This window comes from Hipposideros armiger, unplaced genomic scaffold, assembly GCF_001890085.2.
Source record: "Hipposideros armiger isolate ML-2016 unplaced genomic scaffold, ASM189008v1 scaffold_15, whole genome shotgun sequence".
NCBI classification, from domain to species: domain Eukaryota; kingdom Metazoa; phylum Chordata; class Mammalia; order Chiroptera; family Hipposideridae; genus Hipposideros; species Hipposideros armiger.
Genome location: NW_017731365.1, coordinates 5,767,739 through 5,794,363, shown reverse-complemented (window position 1 = coordinate 5,794,363; position 26,625 = coordinate 5,767,739). Strand labels below are relative to the sequence as shown.

Sequence of the window (26,625 nt, the reverse complement as noted above, 5' to 3'; positions counted from 1 at the left end):
TTGTAAACTTCAAGGCCGTACAATATACTTCAGCAGGAACTGGAAATTATAAGGAGGAAAAGCTGTAACTTAAATCCCTCTAGGTTTTTGTAAGTTCTCCTGAAAACGGAAGGTAGATGTTTTGGCATAAGTAGTTTGATAGGCAAAAGTGTATTTTCTTACTCACCGTAAAGTCTGATATCATTATTGTAATTTAATGCAGTTTTATAAATTATGACCTAGGTTGAGAGGAAAGAAAAGCTTTCACTTGCCTGTATCGTTTAAATTTGCACAATTTAATGCTTTCAGAGACTTTAGTGGATGCACCTAAAATCCTAACACCCGTTTCTTTCTAACTCCTGAGTGAAGCAGCCTCTTGTATTCAGCAATGGTTTTAAAAAGTGTGTAAGTGTAAATGCAGGGCTCAAATTAGCCAAAAGTACAACTTAACTACTCTCTGAAGTAGGGACTTCTTTGCTTCCTTCCTATCTAGACCACAGCTGTGTACTGTTCTGGGGTTCACCTCTAGGCTTTTACATGAGAGAATAGTACAGTGCTATTATATTGAGTATAATGGGGGAACAGATCTTAGACTTCCAGAGTCTTTGGAAATTGGGAAATAAGAGAACATAGATCTACAGAGAATAATTTGGTGTTGCTGTTCTTTTCCTGATAACAGGGTCAAGGAAATGATTACTCCAAGGCCGCCTCTTACTCGTCGGACCGGAGGAGCTCAGAAGGCAAGTGCTAAAGTCAAGGTGTGTTAGGGGCCGGCCAAGTGGCTCAGTTGGTTAAGAGCTCGCTCAAGAGTTTGAGCTCTGAGCAACAGCGGTTCGAGTCCAGCCCGAGCTGAGCAGCCGCTGAGCAGCCGCTGAGCTGCCAATGGGTAGCAGGATGGCTCAGCTTAAAAAAAAAAAATTAAATTAAAAAAAAATAATAAAGTCAAAGTGTAACTATAGGTAATCAGGTGTTGAGTGCATTCATTTGAAAATAAGGCAGGGATTCTTCAATATGAAGGGGTGAGAAATTGTAGCTTCACATATTCTCCTTCCTGTGTCTGTTTGTGACCAGTGACTTACAGTGAATAGTATTCAGTGTTTAATCTTTGGCTAGTGGTCTCTAAGCTGGGAAGAAAAGGGCAATTTATATCTAAAGTATTGAATGTGAAACCCAATCCTGTTTCAGACTTTTATTCCACATCTTGACCTCTTGGAGGCCACTTTACCAGACATTTTATATCTTCCTAGGCGGTGAGTGACTACCACATGCAGATCAAGAACATTTCTAGAGCCATTCTGGATGAGTATTACAGGATATTTGGAAAACAGATGGCCGAACTGGGGAGTGATATGGATAGTGAAACCCTGGAGGAGCAGAAGTGCCAGCTCAACTATGAACTTAATTGCTCTGGAAAATACTTTGCTTTCAAAGAACAACTCAAGGTAAATTTTCATTACTTATTCCATAGGTTTTATGAAGCATCTTCTCTACATGCCTACTTATCATTTTTTTCTCTGGCTATGTTTGGCTATGCGCCCACCTTTCTTGCTGCTGGTGCAGAGAGCTATGCTCGCCATGATAGAGTGTTAGAAGCTCCACGTCTGGTTCAGTATCCATCTGAGTTGGAGTTTTTTTTAGAAATTTTTTATTGGGGAATACTGTGTTTTTCCAGGACCCATCAGCTCCAAATCAAGTAGTTGTTTCAATCCAGTTGTGGAGGGTGCAGCTTTGCTGCCCATGTGGGAATCGAACTGGCAATCTTCGTGTTATGAGCCTGCGCTCTAACCACTTGAGCTAACCAGCTGCCCTGAGTGGAAGCTTTGAAAAAACTAATTCTTCGCTGGAGGACAGGCCAGGTTTGGGGCCAGATTTCACATTGCTCTCGCAGGCAGCAACTCTGTACCCAGTACTGAACCCATGACTAATTATCTCTGTCTCCCATTACAAACCTTTCCCTAGTCCTTAGAATCACCAAGATTTGAGAAATAGCTATTTAATAATAATGGCTAACACTTATTGAGGGTTTGCTGTATGCCAGACAAATTTTAAAATGCTTCATATCTTACTAATTGAATCCTCACAAGCCTATTATGTAGGTACTCCCCATATGGCACATGGAGAAATGCAGCATTGGTTGGTTAAGTAATTTGCCCAAGGTCCCAGAGCTAGGGAAGGTCAAGGATGGGACTCAAATTCAGGCAGCCTGGCTCCAGAGCTCACATTCTTAATTGCTACACTGCATTGCATCTCTGTGCACATTTACTGTGCGCCCTGTACTGTACTAAACAGATACAAAGAAAGCTCGTGGGAGTAATAAAGTAAAAAACAACTGATGCAAGAGGTAAGGGGCTATTCTCGGTAGGTGGCATAGTCACATCTCAGTTTGATTCCTGGTTCTACCATTACTAGCTGGGTGACCTTTGTCAATTGACTTTACCTCTCTGAGCCTCAATTTCTTTGCGTAACATTAAAGGATAATATTACTATTATCACATGGGGTCATTATGAGAATTAAGTAATACAATGCAAGGAAAGTGCTTAGTATAAAACCTGGCAATAAGGTTAGCTTAGGGGAAAAAAGAAGTAGCTGTCCTGGCTATAGCAATGTTATTTGTACAGCATTTTAAGTTTCACCACCTATTATTTCTCTTTGGCTTCACATTCATCTGAATAAGATAGTAATACCAGAAGTGCACAATCCATTTAACAAATGAGGAAAACAAGGTACCAAGTATAAAAGCTTGTACTGTGGCAGGATTAGAACCAGAATTCCATTCCTCAGACTCTCAAATCAGGCCTTTCTTCCTTGAATCATGTGGCCTCCATGAGAGACATAATGCATACACCCAATGCTGATGTTTTCTTCGGTGCTGTGATTTTATATACACAGTATGAGTCTGTGTTGACCATGTTAGTGATGATGGTGCCATCAAGAAAAGAAGTCATACAGAGTATGTTGATTGGGGAAAAATCAGAAAGCCAACAATTTAGCAGTCACCAAGGGAGAAATCAGCCACTTTCTCAAGTTCTGATAAGCCGTAGACCAGAAGCTCAGGGGAGGCCTGTGCTGTCAGTGTGGTGCTGGCTCTAGACTGCATTACCAGAGGGGTGACCTGTGTCTCCTGCAGCACACTGTGGTGAATATTGTGAGAGAGAAGTACTTGAAGACAACATCATTTGAAAGCCAAGAGGAGCTTCAGACGTTCATCAGTGAGCTCTATGTGTTCTTGGTGGATCAGATGCATGTGGCCTTAAACCAGGTGGGTGCTCAACAGGCTGATAGCCCTTCATTTTCTGTAGGACATCAGGGTTTCCTCAGAATGATTCCTTCCTTCCTTGCTTCCTTTCTTCCTTAATTATGCAAACATGTCTTGAGCTCTGTGCTCGGCACTGACAACTAAAGATAAATAAGAAAACTAAGTTCTAAGACTAATTTTGGGAGAGAACAGGGTGTATGCTGTTTCAATTTCCTAGAAAAATTATTAGACAAGAAACCCCTCAACTTTTGAACCCCACACCTAAATTATTTATTTCTGCATCCATCGTATCGCTTTCCTTTCAGTCTTAGAGGAAGAGGCATAGCATCCTTCTGTGTTGCAAGGCTAATCCTTCCATCTAAATCCTTAATCCATTCCCACTTGTGTACCCTGGGCTTGCTATCGATTATTCCATCTTTCCCTCTATTTTTACATTCGCCCAGTCGGCTGACTCCTTTTCCCAAACCTGTGGACATGCTAAAGGGTTTTCCATCTTAAAAAGAAAATCTCTGTAATTTCTAGCTACTCCTTTCCCACTTCTTCCCTTCATCGTTCAACTTCTGGGTGTCCTTCTATCTTTCTGACTATTTCTATGCCTCCTTTGTAGGGACTGTCTGTCTATATATCCCACAGAAAGTTTAGATGTAGCATCCAAAGCTTTAGCCTTAGTTTTCTGTTTTCTTGATATATGAAAACCCTAGCTAGTGCTTGTCAATCTTTTACCTGTCATGGAACTTAAAAAATGGTACTACCAGCTACCCAGTCATTAAGCCTTAAACTTAAGAATCTTTGACTTCTTTTCCTCTGTACTGTGTAAGAACCAGTTGACATCACCAGTCTCACCACCTCAAACATTCGTACATATTAGAATTGGAGTGTTTTTTGTACAAAACCTCCCTCAATGTTCCCAACTGCCCCACCAGGAACTGGCTTCATCTCCTGCTTCTTTGTCCCTCAACCACTTCAGCCTCTGCTCCTCAACTATTGGGTTGTCGGAAAAGTCATGACACATGTTTGTGACAGATGGCACTAGTTCATTTTTGGAAGTACTAGAGTCATTCGTATCTATGTTATTCCTATGTCATTTGACAGCTGACAGTTCTAGTTTCATTCTAAAAAAAATTGAGTGATTTTGTTGAGTTTTGGAGATTTTACAACAACTTGAAGATGGAAGACCAAACTGTGCATTTTTGCCATATTTTACTGTTTTACTTCCATTATAGGGAAGAACGCACATCAAGCTTGTGAAAAATTGCATAAAGTTTACAGTGACAATGCTCTACAAGAACATCAGTGCCAATGATGGTTCACGAAATTCTGTGCTGGTGATTTTGATCTCAATGACACTCCTCGGTCAGGGAGGACTACCAAGTTTGATGATGACAAAATAAAGGCATTGATCTAGTCAAACCCAAGTTACATGACATGAGAGATTGCAGAAACATTGACCATCCATCATTCAAGCATTCATGACAACCTGAAGAAGCTGGGATACGTAAGCAAGCTCAATATTTGGGTTCCACATGAACTCAAAGAAGTTTATTTGACGGCGCGTATAAACATCTACAATATGCTCATTAAACATGAGGAAAATGATCCTTTTTTGAAGAGACTGATAACTGGTGATGAGAAGTGGATTGTTGACAACAATGTGGTGTGCAAACGGTCTTGGTCCCAACATGATGATTCGCCTTAAACGATATCGAAAGCAGACATTCATCAGAGGAAGGTTATGCTCTCAGTGTGGTGGGATTTTAAAGGTATCATGTTTTTCGAGCTCCTACCAAAGAACCAAACAATCAATTCAAATGTGGACTGTTGGCAATTGGACAGTTTTAATGAATCCATCATCCAGAAACGTCCAGAGCTTGTTAATTGTAAACGAGTTTTGTTCCATTGCGACAATGCGCAACCACACACAAGTTTGATCACCCGTCAAAAATTATCGGAGCTTGGATGGGATGTGTTGCCACACCCACCATACTCGCTTGACCTTTCGCTGTCAGACTTCCACTTGTTTCCCTCTCTTCAAAACTCCTTGCATGGTATAAGGTTCAATTCAGATGAGGCTGTAAATCAGCACCTTGTTCAGTTTTTCACAAATAAAGACAGGTCTTTCTCTGAACAAGGAATTATGAAGCTCACTGAAAGATGGCAAAAGGTTATTGAACAGAACAGGCAATATATCATTGATTGGTCTTTGTTCTTTATATAAATAAATGACCTTTGAAAAACATAGACAAAATACGTCATGACTTTTCCGACAACCCAATATGTGCAGCTTCTGTATATGTCACATTCTTCCAAGCTACCAAGCCTTTGGGATGTTCCCTATGACTCAAATGCTCTGAAACATCCACCTGGAGAACTTCCTTTTAGCCTTCTAGTTCCAACTCAATTCACAGCTCCTCTGTGAATCCCTCTCTAAAAGGTCTCCGAGTGAAGTTGATCACTTTTTCTTTAGATGTCCCCTAACCTGCTCTACCATGGACACACCTCTATCACAGCACTTACCTTGCTCTGCTGCAGTTATTTGTATTTTGTAACTGTCTCCTCTACTAGACAGGGGCTCTTTGAGGACATAAGGCAACAGTAATTACCATCTCATGCTCAGTTACTTTCCTAATCAAGTCATCCAAATCATCTGTTCCCAAGGCAAGGATTGTGTTATTAGTTTTGCGATACCGATAACTCCTCTCCTACCTCTCCCAGGAAGGCTGAAGAAGGTGAAAGAAAAAGTGATGGTGGTAGAGAAGATAAAAAACAGTGAGGGAAAGAGCAAATAGAATAAAAGCGTTGAGGAGGCATAGCTGGTTAGAGACAGACTAACGGGGGGACAAAAAGACTGATTTTGTCATTGTTTTCAAATAAACCACAACTGCATACAATTAAAAATGAGAAAATGAAGGCAAGAACCAAGCTGTGCAAATAATATAGATATTAACAGAAAAGTGAGAGGAAAGCAGACTACCCTCAAATAGAAAATGCACATTGGAAGTGTCATTGTCATTCAGGTATAATACCCGAAAAGTCATAGTTTTGCTTTGTTTTGATTGTCAGTCTTGAAGAAAACAATTGAGAATTGCACACATTCACAGAAGAAACAGAATGATAATTTTTGTTTCATAATTTACCTAGCCGGTTTTATCTATTTTTTTACCCATCACATTTATGACAGTTAGGAAACTGATTTCTATTTCCTCAGTGAAGTAATATCTTTACTGAAAATGAAGGGGATAAGGGTTGAATGAAAAGCTTAAAGAAAGAGAAGAAAGTAATAGGTCCTATAGCCCCAGCTAGGAAAGCAAGTCTGGTGTAATAAGTAATCTCCTGGGTCAGAAGCCATGGCCAGGGAAGACCCCCCCAACCCCCACCAAAAAAAAAGGAAAATCTTTAATTAGAAGTAAAAATAATATCAGTGACTTTAACAAGTAGAGTTGCTAAGTAATGTGAAGAGTAAAGCTAAATTTGAGATGGGCCAAAGAAAGCTCTGATTATTGATTAAAGCCTCTGTTCCTTGTTCTTTTCATTTTGTCTGCCTTACATCTTGCTGTTGACAAGACCATGCCAGATGACGTCCAAGGTGCTGCTTCAACCATTTATACAAGCAGTGAACAGCTTCGATTATTTGCATTTGAAGCAGAAGTCAATGAGAACTTTGAAATGGCAGCAGTGTATTATGAAGAGGTAATTAAATATCTTCCCAGTAGTGGTGGTTTTCTATTATTTGTACAGTAGAGGTATAATAAATAGCAGTTGTTGTTTTTTATTTCAGTGGGGTTTTCCCAGGGAAATTAAATAGCAGTTTTTGATTGTTCAGAATCCAACCTTATTAGTGAAAGGATACACACATAGATCAATAAAACAGAGTCCAACAATAGGTCCACATAAATAAGGTTATTATATTTTTGACAAAGGTGTAAAAGAAATTCAATGGAGAGAAGAGATAGTCTTTTTAAAAAATGGTGTTAGAGGGCCGGCTGAGTGGCGCGATGGTTAAGAACTGGCTTGGGACGCCAGAGGGCCCCGGTTCGGATCCTACATATGAGGGCCAGTGGCACTGCCCTCCACAGCTAAAATGGTGAACAACAGCTCAACCTGGAGCTGGGCTGCTGTGAGTCACCGGCGACGGCGTAGGCTGCAGTGAAGCTGCAGTGGGCTGCCGTAAGCTACCATGTGTGGCCGGCAGCCAGCATGAGTGGCGGGCAGCCGATGTGAGCTGCCAAGAGCCTCCGTGCATGGCCATCCAGAGGCTGCAACCAATCTGCCTCAGCCAGGAAGAGTGCAATGATGATACCAACATGGATGGGCCAATGAAGCAACGTCCTCCACAACTAGGCTGAAGAACAAAAGGACAGTAACTTGCCCCCTCCCCCGATTCCCCAGTGCTGTTCCCATCACCCAATTCCCCAATAAAATCTTTAAAAAAAAAATGGTGTTAGAACTACTGGTTGTTGTATGCAAAAAATGAACCTTGACATAAGCCTCAAACATTGCGTAACAATCAACTGAAAATGGATCATAGATCTGAATGTAAAACTATAAAACTTTTAAAAGAAAAGAAGAGAAAATCTTCATGACCTAGAATTAGATAAAGGGTTCTTAGACATGACACCAAAGCATGATCCATCAAAGAAAAATGTGATAAATGGAATTTCATCAAAATTAGAAACATGCTCTGTGAAAGGCATTGTTAAGAGAAAGAAAAGAAAAAGTACAAAGATAGAATACCTGTAAAACATATATCTGACAAAGGATTTGTAGGCATTAGGGAATGCAAGTTAAAACCAGAATGAGATGCTACTGTATACTTATTAGAATAACTAAAATGAAAAATGCTGAGTATACTAGATGCTGGTGAGGATACAAAGCAACTGGAACCCTCACACGTTGCTGGAGGGAATGCACAGTGATACAGCCGCTCTAGAATAGTTTCGCAGTTTCTTTTATATTTACCATGTTTCCCCCAAATAAAACCAGGTCTTATATTAATTTTTGCTCCAGCAATCTACATTTATTAATTTATTCATATACAAAAATCTACAGTTATTCAAGCAGTCATGTCTGGCTGACGATCTTAACTGAGGCTTATGTTTGGGGTAGGGCTTATATTACGAGCATCTTGAAAAATCATGCTAGGGCTTATTTTCCAGTTAGGTCTTATTTTCGGGAAAACATGGTACCCTATGACCCATGCCAGGGTATTTACCTTAAAAAAATGAAATCTTTCACACATGAATGCTTATAGCAGCTCTATTCATAATTTCCCAAACCAGAAACAACTCAAATGTTCTTCAAAGGGGAATAGATAAACTATGGTCTATCCATACAATAAAATACCACTCAGCAGTAAAATAAATGAACTACTGATACACACAACAACTTGTATGAGTATGTAAGGCATTATACTGAGTGAAAGAAGCCAGCGTCAAAGGTGGTTCCACTGTGTGGTTCCACTTATGTGACATCCTTGAAAAGACAAACTACAGTGATGGAAAGCAGATCACTGGCTGCTGGACGTCATGGGGGCGGGGGAAGAGATGCCTATAAAATAGCATGAGGATATTTTTTGGAGAGGTGGAACTGTTCTGTATGTCAGTATTGGTGAAGGTGTCATGAAGGTACACGTGTTAAAATTCATAGAACTATATCAAAAGAAAAAAACTTTAATGTATTGCACATAATTTAAAAAATAAAATCTGTATTCAACAAATTCAGCAACCACTTCCTGAGCCTTTACAGAGTATGATGACTGACGATCGAGTTTTCTAGTTCTGTTAGTACCACCTACCACATGTGTACTGTGGATTGAATAAACTTATATGTATGAAAAATGGCCTGAACCTTCATTTATTTTTATTTAATTATTGAGATATAATTCACCTGCCATGTAATTCACCCATTTAAAGTATACAGTGATATTTAGTATACTGCATTTACAGAGTTGTACAACCATCACCACAGTCTAATTTTTTAATATTTTTTAAGAGCAGTTTTAGGTTCACAGCAAAACCACGATCTAATTTTAGAGCATTCGCATCACCTCAGAAAGAAATCCTGTGCCCATGAACAGTCTGTCCCCTTTCCTCTTCACCCCCAGCCCGAGACATCTACTACTTAACTTTCTCTCTATATAGATTTGCCTGTTGCAGACAGCTTATGTAAATGGAATCATGCAATATGGGATCTTTGGTGACGACCTTCTTTCACATAGCATTATGCTTTTGAGGGTCATTCATGCTGTAGTATGTGTAGATATACCACATTTTGTTTTTTTACTCATTATTGATGGGTATTTGACTGGTTTCCACTTTTTGGCTATTATGAATAATGCTGCTATGAACATTCATGTATAAAGTATAAGTTTTTGTATAGACATATATTTTCAGTTCTCTTGGGTATATACTCAGGAGTGGAATTGCGAAATCATATGGTAACTCTATGCTTAACTTTTTTTTTTTTTTTTAAGCTGAGCCATCCTGCCACCTGTTGGCAGCTCAGCGGCTGCTCAGCTCAGGCCGGGCATTGAACCGCTGTTGTTCAGAGCTCAAACTCTTGAGCGAGCTCTTAACCAATTGAGCCACTCGGCCGGCCCTATGCTTAACTTTTTGAAGAACTGCCAAACTGTTTTCCAAAAGGCTGTAGTAATATTTTACATCCCGACCAGCAATGGACGAAGTTCCCATTTTCTCCATACTCTTGCTAATGCTTGTTATTGCCCATCTTTTAAAAAAATTGCTGTAGCTATTCTAAGAGTTGACGTAGTATCTCACTGTGGTTTTGTTTTGCATTTTTCTGTTGACTAGTAATTTTGAACATCTTTTCACATTTATAATTTTTTCAAGAGGAAGCTATGTTCCAAATTGTAAATTAATTGACAGAGGAACATTTAGACTACAACATGTTCAAAATATCAGTCTATATAAATCAATTGTTATGTCCCTTTGTGACTGGCTTATTTCACATAGAATATATCCTCAAGGTTCATCCATGTTGTAGTGAACGAGGTAATGTCAATTTCCTTCCTTTCTAAGGCTAAATAATATTCCTGTATATATACACCACATTTTGCTTATCTATTCATCTGTCATTGGGCACGTGGGTTGCTTCTGTCATTTAGCTATTATGAATAAAGCTGCTATGGACGGATGTACAAATATCTTTTTGAAACTCTGCTTTCAATTTTTGTGGGTATATACACAGAAGTGAGATTGCTGTATCATATGATAATTCTTTCTTTAATTTTTTGAGGAACCACCTTACCATTTTCCAAAGTGGTTGCATCATTTTACATTCCCACATTGTACAAGAGTTCTAATTTCTCCATATCCTCATCAACAGTTGTTATTTTCTGTTTTGTTGATAGTGGCTATCCTAAGCTGGAGGTAGTAGTTCATTGTGGTTTGGCTCTCGAATGATTCATGATGGTGAGCATCTCCTCCTATGTTTTTTGGCCATTTGTAGATCTATGGGAAAATATTCAAGTCCTTTGCCCCTTTTTGAGTCAGGTTGTTTATTATTTTGTTGTTGAGTTTTAGGAATTCTTTATATACAGTATTCTGAATATTAACCCCTTACCAGATATATGATTTGCAAATATTTTCTCCCATTTCCCCCAAAACAACCGTGAGTTACACTTTTACTCTGTGGATAGTTTCTTGTGATGTACAAGAGTTTTTAATTTATACGAAGTCCAATTTGTCTATTTTTTTCTTTTGTGGCCTGTGCCTTTGGTATCATATCCAAGAAATCATTGCCAAGTCCAATGTCATGAAGCTATTGCCCTATGTTTTCTTCTCAGAGTTTTATGGGTTTACCCCTTACATTTAGGTCTTTGATGCATTTTGAGTTATTTTTTTTGTATATAGTGTCAGGTAAGGGCCCAACTTCATTCTTTTGCATGTGGATATCCAGTTTTCCTAGCACCATTTGTTGAAAAGACTATCCTTTCCCTATTGAATGGTCTTGGCATCTTTGTCAAAAATTATTTGACCGTATATGCAAAGGTTTATTTCTGGGCTCTTTATTCTATTCCATTAGTCTATATGTCTGTCTTAATACCATTACTGCACTGATTACTGTAGCTTTGTAAGTTTTGAAATCAGGAAATGTGAGTCCTTCAGTTTTGTTCTTCTTTTTAAAGATTGTTTCAGCTATTCAGGTTTCCTATGCATTTTAGAATAGATTTTTCTATTTCTGCAGAAAGCATTGGGATTTTGATAGAGATTGCATTGAATCTATAAATTGCTTTGGGTAGTATTGACATCTTAACATATTAAGTTTTCCAATCTATGAACATGGGATGTGTTTCCATTTATTTATGTCTTTTTAAATTTCTTTCAGCAATGCTTTGCAGTTTTCACTTATTGTGAGGTGCTCTTTTTGCATACTTGTAGATAAATTTATGTGTGCCATCTCAAGACTGTGACAGAAATGATTATCTATTAATATTTAAAATGAACCATAAAATGAATGTTTGGGTTCCTAAGTAATTGGATGAGCTTATGGGGACCAGAAAACTAACACTAGGACACAACCAATTTTTAGATTATTTCAATAAACATCTATTTATTTTACTATAAGCCAGAACACTGACTATGCTAGGCATTCAGAATTCAGAGGTGAACTAAAAAGAAGACATAGTTTCTGCTTTCATAGATCTTATAGTATTTATGGGGTGCTTCTGCATGATGTTATGTGCATAAAAAACATGACATAGTGTCACAACAACCTTGGTTCTCCTGATGCTTCATGTGGTAGAGGTTGGTCCGTGAGCCCCAGAACCTGGAACACTGGCTGGACTATGGTGCCTTTTGCCTCCTAACTGAGGACAACATCAAAGCACAGGAGTGTTTTCGGAAAGCCCTTTCCCTCAACCAGAATCATATCCACAGGTACGGGTGAAGGGAGATGGGGAATGGGTAGGGGCTGATAAACTTCTGTATGAAGTTGTCTTGATTCCATGACTGTGACATGGGACCATGTTGTTAATCATGTTGCTGGTCTCTTCTCAGCTTGTTGCTGTGTGGTGTCATGGCTGTCCTGATGGAGAGCTATGAGCAGGCAGAAATTTTCTTTGAGGATGCTACTTGCTTGGAACCAACTAATGTTGTAGCCTGGACTTTACTTGGTATGGTATTATCCTGTGATCTGATTGTGTTTTCTTCCATTATAAGACTCTCCCTTTCTCTTTCCACTCTTTAATGGCTCCTCATGTAGTTCTGAAACTTTGGTAAATGTGGGAAATGTAAGTGAAATATTGTAATTCTTCAGTATATGATGGTGGGAAATTAGTTACATTTATTTCAGCATCTTTCTTCCTTCAGGTTTGTACTATGAAATTCAAAACAATGATATTCGAATGGAAATGGCATTTCAAGAGGCCTTCAAACAGCTTCAGGCACTAATTCTTCAGGCACAAATAACGAAGGAGAAGAGCACTGGTACTGTAGAGTATGTTGAAGAAGGAGGGAAAATAGAATCCAGCTTGGGCCCTTGGGGAATCACCAGTGGTTCTACAGTAGCGATCAAGGTGGAAGCCCCAGCAGGTAGGACCAGGGAATGGAGATGATGAGTGGCTAGAGGGAAAATTACTGGCCTTATGAATAGGACCAGGCAAATAATGGGTACTCAGCAAATATTTCTTAAATGAATGAATAGGTGGAGTTTTGAGTTGTTCCAGGGATACCAGGAAAGACACCTCTTAAATATTTTCTCATTAATATGATTGAAAGTCTGAAGCTTCTACTGTTGCCATTCAGTTTTTTGAATCATAGAGAATTTACTATGTGTAGCCCTAAAAGGGGTATCATTCTAGCAGAGTAAATTTCTTTTTTAACCCTCATTCTTTTTCCCAACAGATTAAAAAAAATTTATTTTATTTATTTATCTGTGCATTCCTTTTTTCTTTTTTTTTTCATTGCCATTCTCCTTTCCTCGACTTCAGGAGATCAGTGTTTAATATGTGCTTCTTACACCTATCATTTTATGTTATTGCATATTGTTATTTTGTGTGCATGTATTTTCAACTGTTTGTTTCAGGTATAATTGACATTTCATAAACTGCATATGTTTAACATGTACAATTTGATAAGTTGTAACATATAAAACACACCCATGAAAATATTACCACAATCAAGATAATGAACATACATATTCAAAATCCCCCAGACTTTCCTTGTGTCCATTTGTATTATTTTTCTCTTGCCCATTTCCAGACAACCACCAATTAACTTTGTCACTATAGATGAGTTCACATGTTCTAGAATTTTAGAATTCTAGAACATTTCTAGAATTTTGTGTACTTTCTAGAATTAAATAAAATTTCTTTGTTGTCTGACAAACAGTGTTTTCATTAAGCATAATTATTTTGAGATTCAAATATGTTTTTGTCTATATTGGTAGTTCATCCCTTTATGTTGCTAAATAGTATCCCATTATATGAAGATACCAAAATATGTTTCTATTCACCTGTTGATACATTTTTGGTTTGTTTCCAATTTGGGACTATTAAAATAAAGCTGCAATGAATATTCATCTGCAAGTCTCTGTATGGACATATACTTTAATTTATCTTGGAATGCCTGGAACCATGGGTTATTTGGTAGTATGTTTTTATTTTTCAAATAGTTGGGGACTTTTTTCATATATTTTTGGTTTTTTATTTCTAATATAATTTTATTATGGTTAGAAAACATTTTGTATGATTTTAATTCTTTTAAAGATTATTTTGACTTGTTTAATGGTTGAGCATATGATCTATCTTGAAAAGAATATGTATTTTGCTGTTGTTGAGTGGAATGTTCTATAGATATCAATTGGGTTTAATTAGTTAATTGTGTTCAACTTTTCTTTATCCTTTGTAGTTTTGTGCCTTTAACATTTTTTTTTAACATTTTTATTGGGGAATTGAGGGGATGGGAACAGTGCTGGGGAATTAGGGGAAGGGGAACAGACAAGTTGCTGTTGTTTTGTTCTTCAGTCTAGTTGTGGAGGACGTTGCCTCACTGGCCCATGTTGGCACCATCATTGCGCTCTTCCCGGGCGAGGCACATCAGTCGCCGGCTTCTGGACGGCCGCCCACCGCAGCTGCTGGCCGCCCACGCCGGCTGCTGGCTACACACGGCAGCCCATGGCAACCCACTGCCACAGGTGCTGCAGCCTATGCCGTTGCTGGCAACTCACAGCAGCCCAGCTCCAGGTCAAGCCGCAGTTCAGCATCTCAGCTGTAGAGGGCAGCGTCACTGGCCCTCACATGTGGGATCCGAACCCGGGCCCTCTGGAATCCCAAGCCAGTTCTCAACCATCGCGCCACTCAGCCGGCCCAACATTTTTTATTACTAGTACTTCCTGCCTCAAGTCACATTTTCTTCAATTAATTTTATATTGTTAGTTTTATATTTAGATCTTTCATCTTTCAGGATTCTATGTTTGAGTGTGATACTAGGTAGGCATCTAGTTTTATTTTTCTCCATATAGGGATTTAGTTTTCTCAAACATAATTAAACAATCATCTTTTCCCCTTAGGTTTAAGGTCTGTATGTCTCTGAGCTCTCTATTCTGTTGTTTTTGGGTTTTCTTTGTCTGATTTTAAAACAATATCACACTGTTTTTATTGATGTGTTGCTGTAGTATGCCTTAACATTTGATATATCAGGTTTTCTAGTTTACTTGCTATTTTTATACCTGACTTACTTATTTATGACCCTTTGTTCATCTTTATGGATTTTATAGTGAGTTTATCAAGTACATAAAAAATCCAGTTGAAAAAATTTTCTTTAGACTATATAGAACTTATAGATGAATTTAGGGATAATTAATATCTATATATTATTTAAACCATTTTATCCAAGTGTGTTAAGATCTCTCCATTTATAGGGCCAGCCAACTGGCTCAGTTGGTTAAGCAGCTTGCTCAAGAGTGCAAGCTCTGAGCAAAAAAAAGATCTCTCCATTTACTTAGATTATCTTTTATGTCCTTTATTAAAGTTTTTTTTTTAAAGATTTCATTGGGGAATTGGGGATGGGAACAGTGTTGGGGAATTGGGGAAGGGGAACATTGTGTTTTTCCAGGACCCATCAGTTCCAAGTCAAGTTGTTGTCCTTCAATCTTACTTGTGGTAGGTGCAAGCTCAGCTCCAAGTCCAGTTGCTACTTTCAGTCTAGTTGCGGGGGGCGGGGGAGGGGGCGGCCCACCATCCCATGTGGGAGTCGAACCGGCAACCTTGTTGCACACTGAGCCATCTGGCCGCCCATAGCTGGCGGCTGCTTAGCTCAAGGTGCCATGTTCAATCTTAGTTGTGGGGTGGGCACAGCCCACCACCCAGTGTAGGAGTTGAACTGGCAACCTTGTTAAGAGCATGAGCTCTCACAAGCTCAGCAGCAGCTCAGCTTGGGTGCAGCTCACTGGCCCATGTGGGAATCGAGCCGGCTGCCCTGTGGCTCAGAGCTCACACTCTTACCAACTAAGCCACTCGGCCAGCCCTGTTTATATAGTTTTAACATTTTTTCAAGTGAGTCCCTGTTTAAGTAATTCATAGATATAGATATAGATATAGATATTCCATTGCTATCATAATAGAATCTTATTTTAATTATATTTTGTAGTTGGTTATCACTGATATATTTTAGTGTATGCTATTGATTTTCTACATTTTAGATTTTATTGAATACTATTGCTTTTTAGATTGAACTTGTATATGACAGTCTTGTTTGACTTATTGATTCTAATAGATTATTTTATTGTTTTAGAATATGATTATCATATCATCTATCAATAATGATAGTGTTATCTTTTCTCTCCCAATCCTCATACTAGTCATGTCTTTTTATTATCTTCAATAATATGTTATATAGTCATGTGCTGCATAACAATGTTTTGGTCAATGAAGACTACATATATGACAGTTGTCCCATAGATTATAATGGAGCTGAATTTCCTGTAAGAAATGGAAGGATGTGTGGTTCAGGGGAATTTTTTGTTTTCTTGACAGGAGCAGTATCTGTAGAGCTTGGCAATAGATTCCTTATCACTCACAGCACCTCAATTTTTGGTGCACAGATTACATCCCAATCAATCAGCCACTGACCTGTGGAGAACAGCCAAGAATAGAGAGAATTAATGAGACTAATAACAGATTATTTGAAAGGATCAATTACATTGATAAATTTGACAAGGAGAAAAAGAAGATACATTGTATCAATATCAGGAATGAAAGGGGACACTACTATAAACCTAAAGATATCAGAAAAATAACAAGGGAAAATTATTAACAACTTACTGTCAACAAATTCAACTGTTTAGATGAAAAGTAAATACCTTGACAGACATGCAAAATTTACTCAGTAAGAAAGAGAAAATCAGGATAGTCCTATATCTCCTAAGGAAGTTAAATGTGTAATCAAAAACCTCTCACAAAGAAAACCACAGGCCTACCCTCTTCCTACTACAAACTCGGAAAATAGAAGAGGTAGTACTTCCAGTTTTGAAGTTTGAGAATAGTTATTACTGTGGTATCAAAACCAGACAAACTAAGTCCCCAAAAAGAAGAATACATAACAATAACTTTCATGAACCTAGACATAAAAATTCTTAACAGGGCCAGCCGAGTGGTGCAATGGTTAAGAACTGGCTTGGGACGCCAGAGGGCCCCGGTTCGGATCCCACATACGAGGGCCAGTGACACTGCCCTCCACAGCTAAGATGCTGAACAACAGCTCAACCTGGAGCTGGGCTGCCGTGAGTCACCGGCGACGGCATAGGCTGCAGCCCCTGCTGTAGTGGGTTGCCATGGGCTACCGTATGTAGTCAGCAGCCAGCATGAGCGGCTGTCCAGAAGCTGGTGACTGATCTGCCTCAACCGAGAAAAGCGCAATGATGGTGCCAACTTGGGCCAGTGAAGCAATGTCCTCCACAACTAGACTGAAGAACAGAAGGACAGCTACTTGTCTATTCCCCTTCCCCAATTCCCCAGCGCTGTTCCCATCCCCCAATTCCCCAATAAGAAAACCTTAAAAAAAAAAAGATCATCACATACTCCTCAATGATTAGTCTGTAGTATTTAACCACTCTCCTTCCTGAAATACATGTTGGATTGTCTTCCACATCTCCAAGAATTTGGGTTTCCTTTGTTAGCTTCTCTTTCTTGTCACACTCATTAGATGTAATCAATTCCCATTAATATAGTCTTACTTCCTAAGAGCTCACCTGTGCTCACAAAGCTTATTTCACTACCAATAACTCTCAAAGCAGCTTTATTATTCTAGTAGTAAACTCAACTCCTTATCTCCCAAATTGATTCTACATTGTTATATTAGACACCCAAGCTCATGATCTCAGAATCATCCCTGCTTCCTCTTCATTTCTTGCTTAAGATTCCATCACCCCTATATCATGTTAATTCCCAAGACCAGTTGATTATCTTTCAAAACGCTCCTTGTATCTTCCCTTTAGATTTCCACTACTGTCCATTACCACATATCCAGACTGTTGTAATAGCCTTACTACTGACCGCTTTGTTGCCATTCACATTATTTCTCCTTGCTACAAGGCACTGTTAGAGTAATCTTCATATAATACCACTTTCATCCTCTAATTTTTCTGCTCAGTACTCTTTATTGTATCCCTCTTCTTTTGCCTGTAGAAGAAAAATTCTAGCATTCAAATTTCAATACGGTGTAGCCCCAACCTACCTTTCTCTTAATTATCTCTATGCAATCCTCAATACACAGTAAAATAAATTAGCTCACTACTTCCATGCTTTTGCCAATGGCATGCCCCCAGCCTTGAATTGCCCCTCCCTCTCTACCTATCCAATTTCTACCTATTATCAAATATTTCCAAAAGAGCATATCTTTTGCCCTAGCTGAATGACCCATTCTGATTCGGAGCCAGCTGGCACTGATGATTTCCTGCCTGGAATTGCTTTTTCTTCTTATTCATCAGTCATTTGTTTGAGAGGAAGCCTGGCATGTTTAAGAGCTTCAGCAAAGTATTTAACTTCTCTGTGATTCACTTGGTTTAAAGGTGCATAATAAATAAAATATTTCATAATGTTTTAATGAGATTAAACTTTTAAGTCCTTAGTACAATACGTGGCATATAGTCATGCTCAAATTCAGCTAATACTTATTATTATTATTAAACACAGATGACTAGAATCCCTGTCCTACAGGGGTTTTAATATTATCTAAAAATATATTAATCGTCTCACCTGGATTCTTGAGGTTCTGGGTCTAGCAAGTAACTTTTATAATAGGTACTGTTTGATATTTTCTTTCTTTCTTTTTTTTTTTAGCTGAGCCATCCTGCCACCTGTTGGCAGCTCAGCAGCAGCTCAGCTCAGACCGTGACTCGAACTGGCAACCCTGTTGCTCAGAGCTCAAACTCTTGAGCAAGCTCTTAACCAACTGAGCCACTCGGTTGGCCCTACTGTTTGATATTTTCATGCTTTGAATGAGCAGCAGGGTTGGACTGGGGGTTACAGTGACAGAAGCAGTGTTATCCTTATATCAGTTTAGGTTGTACTCTTTAACTTATTCAGAAATATAAAAAAGTCTGCAAAACAAACCTGTCCATGCAATATTTCTGGAATATGTTTCTTATGCTTTAAAAATTAATTGTACTTTATTTTCTGTAATACCCTTTTAACACTCAATGTGGGAAGGTATTTTTTCCTCAATAAAATTTAATCTGTTTAGGACCAGGAGCTCCAACATCCATTCTAGATGGATTTGTTGAGGAATCCTCTAAACTTCAGTCTCATTCACAAGAATCCGTTGTGTCTGTACAATCGCAGGATCCAACTGTCAGTCAAAAACCATCCAACGTATTTGCCAAGGAGATACCAGTGAAAAGAGGTAATTAGGAATAAAGACTTCCAATTGAAAGAGGAGTATAAACAAACTAGAAAAGGATGAAAACTCTGATGATTACCAAAATGGTGATCTTAACTTATTTGAAGTTGATTAGTTTACCTGTTATTTTGCTTAAGTGCCTTCATATGAGGCTAGGCTCTGAAATCCAAACTCAGTAATACAAATCTTTTAATAAACAAGGATTTATATTTAGCTCAGAAAAGTAGCCAACTATAGACCTATGATTTTCTAACAATGATTCTTCATTTTTAGAATATCTATACATTCTGTTTCACATTTAGGAAGATCTGAATACATTTTAAAACCCATTAATTTGGTTATGATTTGCATTTGGAACCACTAGTAGACTAACCTTGAGAACCTTTGAATTCTCCTCTTTGGGGACCACTGCTACAGAGCAATCTATTGCTTTCCAGATTATAATCTCTCTCATATATTAGATTAGGATACTCTCTCTGCCTCTTTAGAGTTTCTGAGGTTTGTACATTTTCTTTCTTTACATCCAAACATCTATTCTTTTAATATATTTTCAGAAGCATCAAAATGTCAAGATTCATCAACTTTTCTGCATCCCACCCCTTATGGTGTTTCCCAAACTCCTACCACCATCTTCATGGAGACCATACGCTTCTTAATGAAGGTCAATGCTATACAGGTCAGAATATTTGGAAAAGGGCAAGTAGATGGAAAGATATTAATGAACTATTTATTCATAATGGCATCTTTGTGAGCTTAAATATGTATGATGCAGCAATCAAATATGCTTTTGAGAAAACATCAAAAGCCCAATGAGATGAACATCTAAACACGAACCACTCTCCGCAGAGAGCATTAGGAGACCTCACTGAAATCTGCTCCTATAGAATACAAGCAGAGCAAATTCAGACTCTAAGACATATGTAGCCTGATGTCACTTTATCATGGGAACTCATATTATGTGAGTTTTGGGGATTCACAGGAGCCTAATCATACCCTTCTTCCCTTTCAGGCTCTGAACTGGTTGGAACAGACACGCAGTGCTCTATGGGGGGATAAACATATTACATTTTTTTATTGGTAAAACTGGGCTGGAGATGTGACTGGTCCCAGATTTGACTTATCATTGCTGTCACAGGTAGAACAGTCGGAGAATTGTAGCCTCCTCCCAGAGAAGAGGATCTTGTGAGATCTACCTGCCACATGGGAGGCAAGAAATATACCCATGAAGCAAGCAGTAGGAGAGAGAGCAAGATTCAGGAGCCAGGAGAGCTGGCCCTGATTCTGCATTGTGCATGTTCCACGTGGGGGTGGGCAAGTTCAAGAGAGGGCAAGAATTATGAACTGGGTGGGAATGGGCTACATTAAACCTTTCCCAATAGAGAAACAGGCTCAATAGAGAAACAGGCTCTCCGTCTCCCTGATTAGTAAGTCACTATCCCTCCATGTCTAAGAGCCAGAATGCAGGTAGAGGGAATAGCTGCAGAGCCTCCCCCAGTATTTTCCTAAGAAGATATAAGTATTAGTGGAAGTTTCTCCATTATAGGCTGAGATGGGAACAGAGGGAAAAACAAAGAAAAGCGTTTACTTCTCTGCTTAGCAAGTACATGTGAGTATCAAATTTGCAAGCCTTGCATAGTATGAAAAATAAAGAATAGCCCAAAGTATTATACTGGTGAACATAACTAATATTTGAGAGTGGGTCAGAAACAGACACACTATTTTCCAAGATCCCAAGTCTAGAATTTTAGAAAGGGAGGTTTTGCCTCACTGTAAGTTTCTTTCAAATTATACCTGCCTGAAAATGTTACTTCATGTATCAATATAAATAAAATGCCTTTGTCTGCCGCTTAACTAATACAGGCTAAAAACCATCTAATACGAAGACCAGCAAGACCAGAATTGTGCAATTACTGCAGATTATTTACTTGGCAATGTCTACATTTGGTGACTAAGTGAATAACTGGTAATGGAACCATGATGTGCTAAATATTTATAATTCACCTCTAACCTTTTGAAGTTGATAATCATTTCACTCTATAATACAGTCCTTATTATGTATTATCAGAGACAGGACCTTCAACCATAATGGCTATGGAACTGACACAATGCAGCCATGTACATGTTTCTTATAATCTGATTTTCCCTTGCAGTATGTGCACAGAGTGCTCGCACATGAGCTGTTATGCCCTCAAGGAGGCCCCAGCTGTGAGTATTACTTGGTGCTGGCCCAGACACACCTTCTCAAGAAGGACTTTGCCAAGGCAGAGGAATGCCTTCAACAGGCTGCCCAAATGGACTACCTGGTAATAAAATCTGCCAGAGCCTCTTGAGTTCAGTTTGGATAAGGGGTGAACAGGCTTTCTTAAAGGTGGTGATGCCATATCACAGGTAGATTTCTGGTTACCAGAGGTGGGAATCATCTGTTCTCAATTAACTCACCTATCTATTTCCTTCCATTTGTTTTTCTTAGGCATGCATGAGTTTTGCAAAAAGCAGAGAAAATGATAAGGACAGCTCTTCAGTCGATAGTTTATTTCAAGTTTTCTGGGCTTCTATTTTTCTCACTGTGAACACTATCATGGTTATGCTTGAATGTTTTTCTTAATATTTACCCCAAAGACAAAATGACTTTGAAGAATGCAAGAAAGAAATGTGAGGGCAGACCAAGAAGATTAACTATCTCCCAATGCAACCAAATGACCCGCTTTCTGAGTGCTATTAGAAAAAGAAAGCAGACAATCTAAATTCGAATGTTAAACAAAGACCATTAATGTACTTGTAAATACCACCTCATCCCATATATTGTTCTTTACTTTCTCAGAACCCTAACGTCTGGGGTGTGAAGGGCCATCTGTATTTTTTGTGTGGAAATCATGATGAGGCCAAGGCATGCTATGAACGGACCATAAGTTTTGTAGTGGATGCTTCTGAGATGCACTTCATCTTCCTGCGACTGGGGCACATATATCTGGAAGAGAAACAGGTGAGGGGTAGAGGAAGGGGGTATAACCATGTAAATCAGGTCATGGTCTTGGACCTGATCACAGACAAGCATTTACATCTGTGTGGACTAAAAAATGGTAACATGATAATGATATGTTTACATCCAAAGGTAAAGTCACTTGCCTAACATCAGATAACCAGTAATTCATAGAAGCAGGATTTAAATCCAGGCAGTTTCATATTAGAGTCTGTGGTTTTAACCATTATGATACTAAAAAGTCATTAAGAACTCAATAAATTTTATTTTAGCTCATTTTCTTTTATTAGGAGTAGTATTGTAGAAATAGTCTTAGCTTGCCTTAATTCATGGAAAGTGTCATGGGCTTCAAAATAAATTCTCCAGACTTCCTTGTCAACACAAAGGATTATATTTAGTTCAGCTGAGGTTAACCCCATTCCACAGAGCACTTTGACCTGACTCTTCAGCAATTCCACTCTATATTTTAGTAAACACCCCAAAGCCTTCTAAAATAAACTTTCTCTGATGGAAAATCTCAAGTACATACAAAGTAAATAGAATAGTAGAACGAACCAACATGGACCCATCATCTCACTTCAACAATTATTAACATTCTCCCAAAGACTTTTTGACTCTGTGCTTTTGTTTTGTTTTTAAAGATTTTATTGGGGGATTGGGGGAGGGGAACAGCTCTGGGGAATTGGGGAAGGGAAACAGACAAGTTGCTGTCCTTTCGTTCTTCAGTCTAGTTGTGGAGGACGTCGCTTCACTGGCCCATGTTGGTATTATCATTGCTCTCTTCCCGGGTGAGGCGGTCGCTCGCCAGCCATTGGATGGCTGCTCATGGCGGCTCTTGGCAACTCACGCTGGCTGCCGGCCACTCACGGTAGTTTATGGCAGCTCACTGCAGCTTCACTGCAGCCTACGCTATCGCCGGAGCAGCCCAGCTCCAGGTCGAGCTGTTGTTCACCATCTTGGCTGTAGAGGGCGCAGTGTCACTGGCCCTCATGTAGGATCCAAACCCTGGGTTCTGCTTTTCAGAGCTGGTGCTCCCAAGACAATTCTTAACCAATGCGCCACTTGGCTGGCTCTGTGCTTTTGTTTTGACTTCATTCCATTTCTCCCCCCAGAACACCCAATTTTCTTTCTATTTAAAATAAAACAACAGCAACAAGAAGTTACAATGCCTATAATTTAAGTAGGAAAGCTCACATAGGCTTGAAAGAGAAAAATTATTATCCCATTACAGTGAAGGAAGTAAGAAAACATTTTCTTTCTGATGTTATTGCAAGCTGCATCTTCACAGAGCTGCTGACTTGTGCAGTCAGTAGGCAAGGAGTTCATAGGCTATTTGCTGAGGAAAAGCTGTAGTTTCATCTCTTACACTGGACCTACAAGACAAGAAGTGGTCCTTTGAGGACCACTTTTTAGGAATTTTGGTTTTTTGGGTTTTTCTAAATGTTTGCTCTACTGCTGAGAGCTTCCAAGACCTTTAACTACAAGGGAACAGACTCCCAGAATAATGTGGCTCTATCAAGTATACCCCGTAGTTCAAAGATTCTCTGTTTCTATTGCGTTGTCGGAAAAATCATGACATATTTTTGCAAGGAAAAACAGAAAAATACATCATGTCTTTTCCGACAATCCAATACCACATAATGTCACTTTTAAGTGAAAGGCATAATCGATAAAGTCTAGGTAGAATTCAGAGAATCATTGTGGCCCCCAGAACTTTCCATGTAACTCCTTGCCTCAACTTTTAAAGAGACTACAAATGTCTTTGGAACTACTCTCATGTCAAAGTCTGCCCTTTAATTTGGTCTGTCCTTCTCTTCTCACCAGTTTCCTTGCAATAGCTCCGTGAAAATAGACATTAAATATAATCCAAGCCCAGAATAACTAACACAATATTGAAAGAGAAGGACAAAGGTGGAGGACTGACCCCCTACCTGACTATAAGACTTACTATAAAACTACAACACTAATCAAGACAGTGTGATATTGATTAAAGAATAGGCAAATAGATTAATGGAACAGAATAGAGAGCCCAGAAATAGACCCATACAACTATAGTCAACCAATCTTTGACAGAGGTGCAAAAGCAGTACAGTGGAGCAAAGAAAATATTTTCAACAAATGGTAATGGGACAACTGGATATCCATATGCAAAAAAAAAAAGAGAAAGGAATCTAAACACCTTCAAAAATTAACTCAAAATGGATCATAGTATTAAATGTAAAATGCAAAACCATAAAATTCCTATAAGATAATATAGAAGATAGAAGCAAACCTATATGACAGTGGGTATGGTGATGACATTTTAGACACAACATGAAAGACATGATCCATGAAAAAAGAATTGATGAGTTAGACTTCATTGAAATGAAAAATTTATGCTCTGCAAAAGACAATGTGAAGAGAATGAGAAGACAAACCACAGAGTGGGAGAAAATATTTGCAAACACGTCTGAAAGGACTGTTATGTAAAATATACAAAGAACTCTTAAACTCAACAATAAGAAAGCAAACTGATTTTAAAATAGGCCAGAGACTTTAACAGATACCTCACCAAAAAAAAATATATAGATAGCAAATAAGCATATGAAAAGATGCTCCATATCATATGTCATCAGGGAAATGCAAATTAAAACAACAATGAGATACCACTACACATCAAAATCTGGCCAAAATGCAGAACACAGACAACATCAAATCCTGACAAGGATGTGGAGTAACAGGAACTCTCATTCTTTGCTGGTGGGGATGCAAAATGGTACAGCCACTTTAGATGACAGTTTGGAAATTTCTTACAAAACTAAAAATATTCGTACCATATAATGCAGTGATTGTGCCTCTTACCATTTACACAAAGGAGTTGAAAATTTACATCCACACAAAAAACTGCACACAGATGTTTATGGCAGCTTTATTCATAATGGCCAAAACTTCGAAGTAACAAAAATGTCCTTCAGTAGGTGAGTGGATATAGAATCTGTGGTCCATGCAGACAGCACTAAAAGGAAATAAGCTGTCAAATCATGAAAAAAACATAAAGGAACTTTAAATGTGTATTATTAAGTGAAAGCCAATCTGAGAGGGCTACATACTACATGATTCCAACTGTATAGCATTCTGAAAAAGGCAATACAACGGAGACAGTAGAGATCAGTGGTTTCAAGGTGTTGGGTAAGGGAATTGATGAATAGATGGAGCGAAGAGAATTTTTAGGGCAGTGAAATACTCTGAGGGATACATCTCATTATACATCCTTCTAAACCCATAGAATGTACAGCACTGAGCGTGAACCCTAAGGTAAACTATGAACTTTGGGTGATAGTGAAGTGTCAATGTTGGTTCATCAGTTGTAACAAATTTACCACTCAGGTGGGGATGCATGTGTAGGGGAAGGGGTATATGGGAAATCTCTGTAGTTTCCTCCCAATTTTGCTGTGAACCTAAAACTGCTCCCCAAAAATGAAGTTTTAAGAAACACATATAACTCTAGGACTCATTTAACGTAGATTGGTCTGTTGTGTAACCTCAGAAGCCCCATGATTATCCTAGCAATGCAGTGTTTGAAGTTTCCAAAAGAACAAAAGCTTAGTGGTGCTTTCTTTCTACAGTATGACAAGGCAAAGGAAATCTACCTGCGAGCCTGTAAGAGATCACCTTCATGCCTTACGTGGCTAGGACTGGGAATTGCCTGCTATCGGGTAAGAAGATGAGGGCTTGAGACTAAGACTGTTCATACAGTTGATGATGGTTTCCTTGGTCTTCCGAGCACCCTGGGAGTTCGTGATGACAGTGGGATAGCAATCAGGGCAGCCTTCTCTAATGAAAAGTTGCTCTTCACAGTTGTTTAGTAAACTGAATGTCAATCTGAACTAGAAAAATAAAACATTCTTTAAAAATCTCACAAAACTTGAACCAGGAAACTATATAATAAAAATTTTTTTTCACATTATTTAGTACATAAGCTCATAATTTTATGATCTTATATTTACGAGAAAAGTGATATGAGATATGAAGAATCTACTAAATTTAATTAAAGAAAATGATCAATATTTATTCATCTCTGTGGCCCTTCTGTATTCAGGAGGAGATGCTACAGCTTCTCTAGACCTTTTGCTCTGCCACCCAAAAACTCTCTAGTCACCCTTCCCTCCTTCCTCTAACCTTTAAAAGAGACATGCATCCTGCTGTTCTTTTCTATTTTTTTCATGTGTATTCTTTTTTCTTGTTTTAAAATGATTTTATTGGGGAATTGGGGGAGGGGAACAGCGTTGGGGAATCGGGAAAGGGGAACAGACAAGTTGCTGTCCTTTTGTTCTTCAGTCTAGTTGTGGAGGGCGTCACTTCACTGGCCCATGTTGGTATTGTGATCATTGCGCTCTTCCCGGGCGAGGCAGATCAGTTGCCAGCTTCAGGACGGCCGCTCATGGCGGCTGCTGGCCGCTCACGCTGGCTGCTGGCTACACACGATAGCTTACGGCAGCCCACTGCAGCAGTGGCTGCAGCCTACACCGTCGCCGGCGACTCAGGGCAGTCCAGCTCCAGGTTGAGCTGTTGTTCA

At 38.9% G+C, this 26,625-nt stretch overlaps 1 protein-coding gene across 1 annotated transcript in view; it reads left to right on the top strand.

Moving 5' to 3' along the window:
• CFAP70 (cilia and flagella associated protein 70) overlaps window positions 1-26,625 on the top strand; it is a 75,336-nt gene that overhangs the window by 40,935 nt on the left and 7,776 nt on the right. Inside the window, 12 exon segments of the mRNA XM_019624075.1 lie at window positions 659-719; window positions 1,227-1,421; window positions 3,108-3,239; window positions 6,798-6,923; window positions 11,997-12,130; window positions 12,251-12,366; window positions 12,563-12,784; window positions 18,935-19,093; window positions 19,645-19,766; window positions 21,241-21,393; window positions 21,912-22,073; window positions 25,676-25,765. Coding sequence (XP_019479620.1) covers window positions 659-719; window positions 1,227-1,421; window positions 3,108-3,239; window positions 6,798-6,923; window positions 11,997-12,130; window positions 12,251-12,366; window positions 12,563-12,784; window positions 18,935-19,093; window positions 19,645-19,766; window positions 21,241-21,393; window positions 21,912-22,073; window positions 25,676-25,765 — 1,672 coding nt within the window.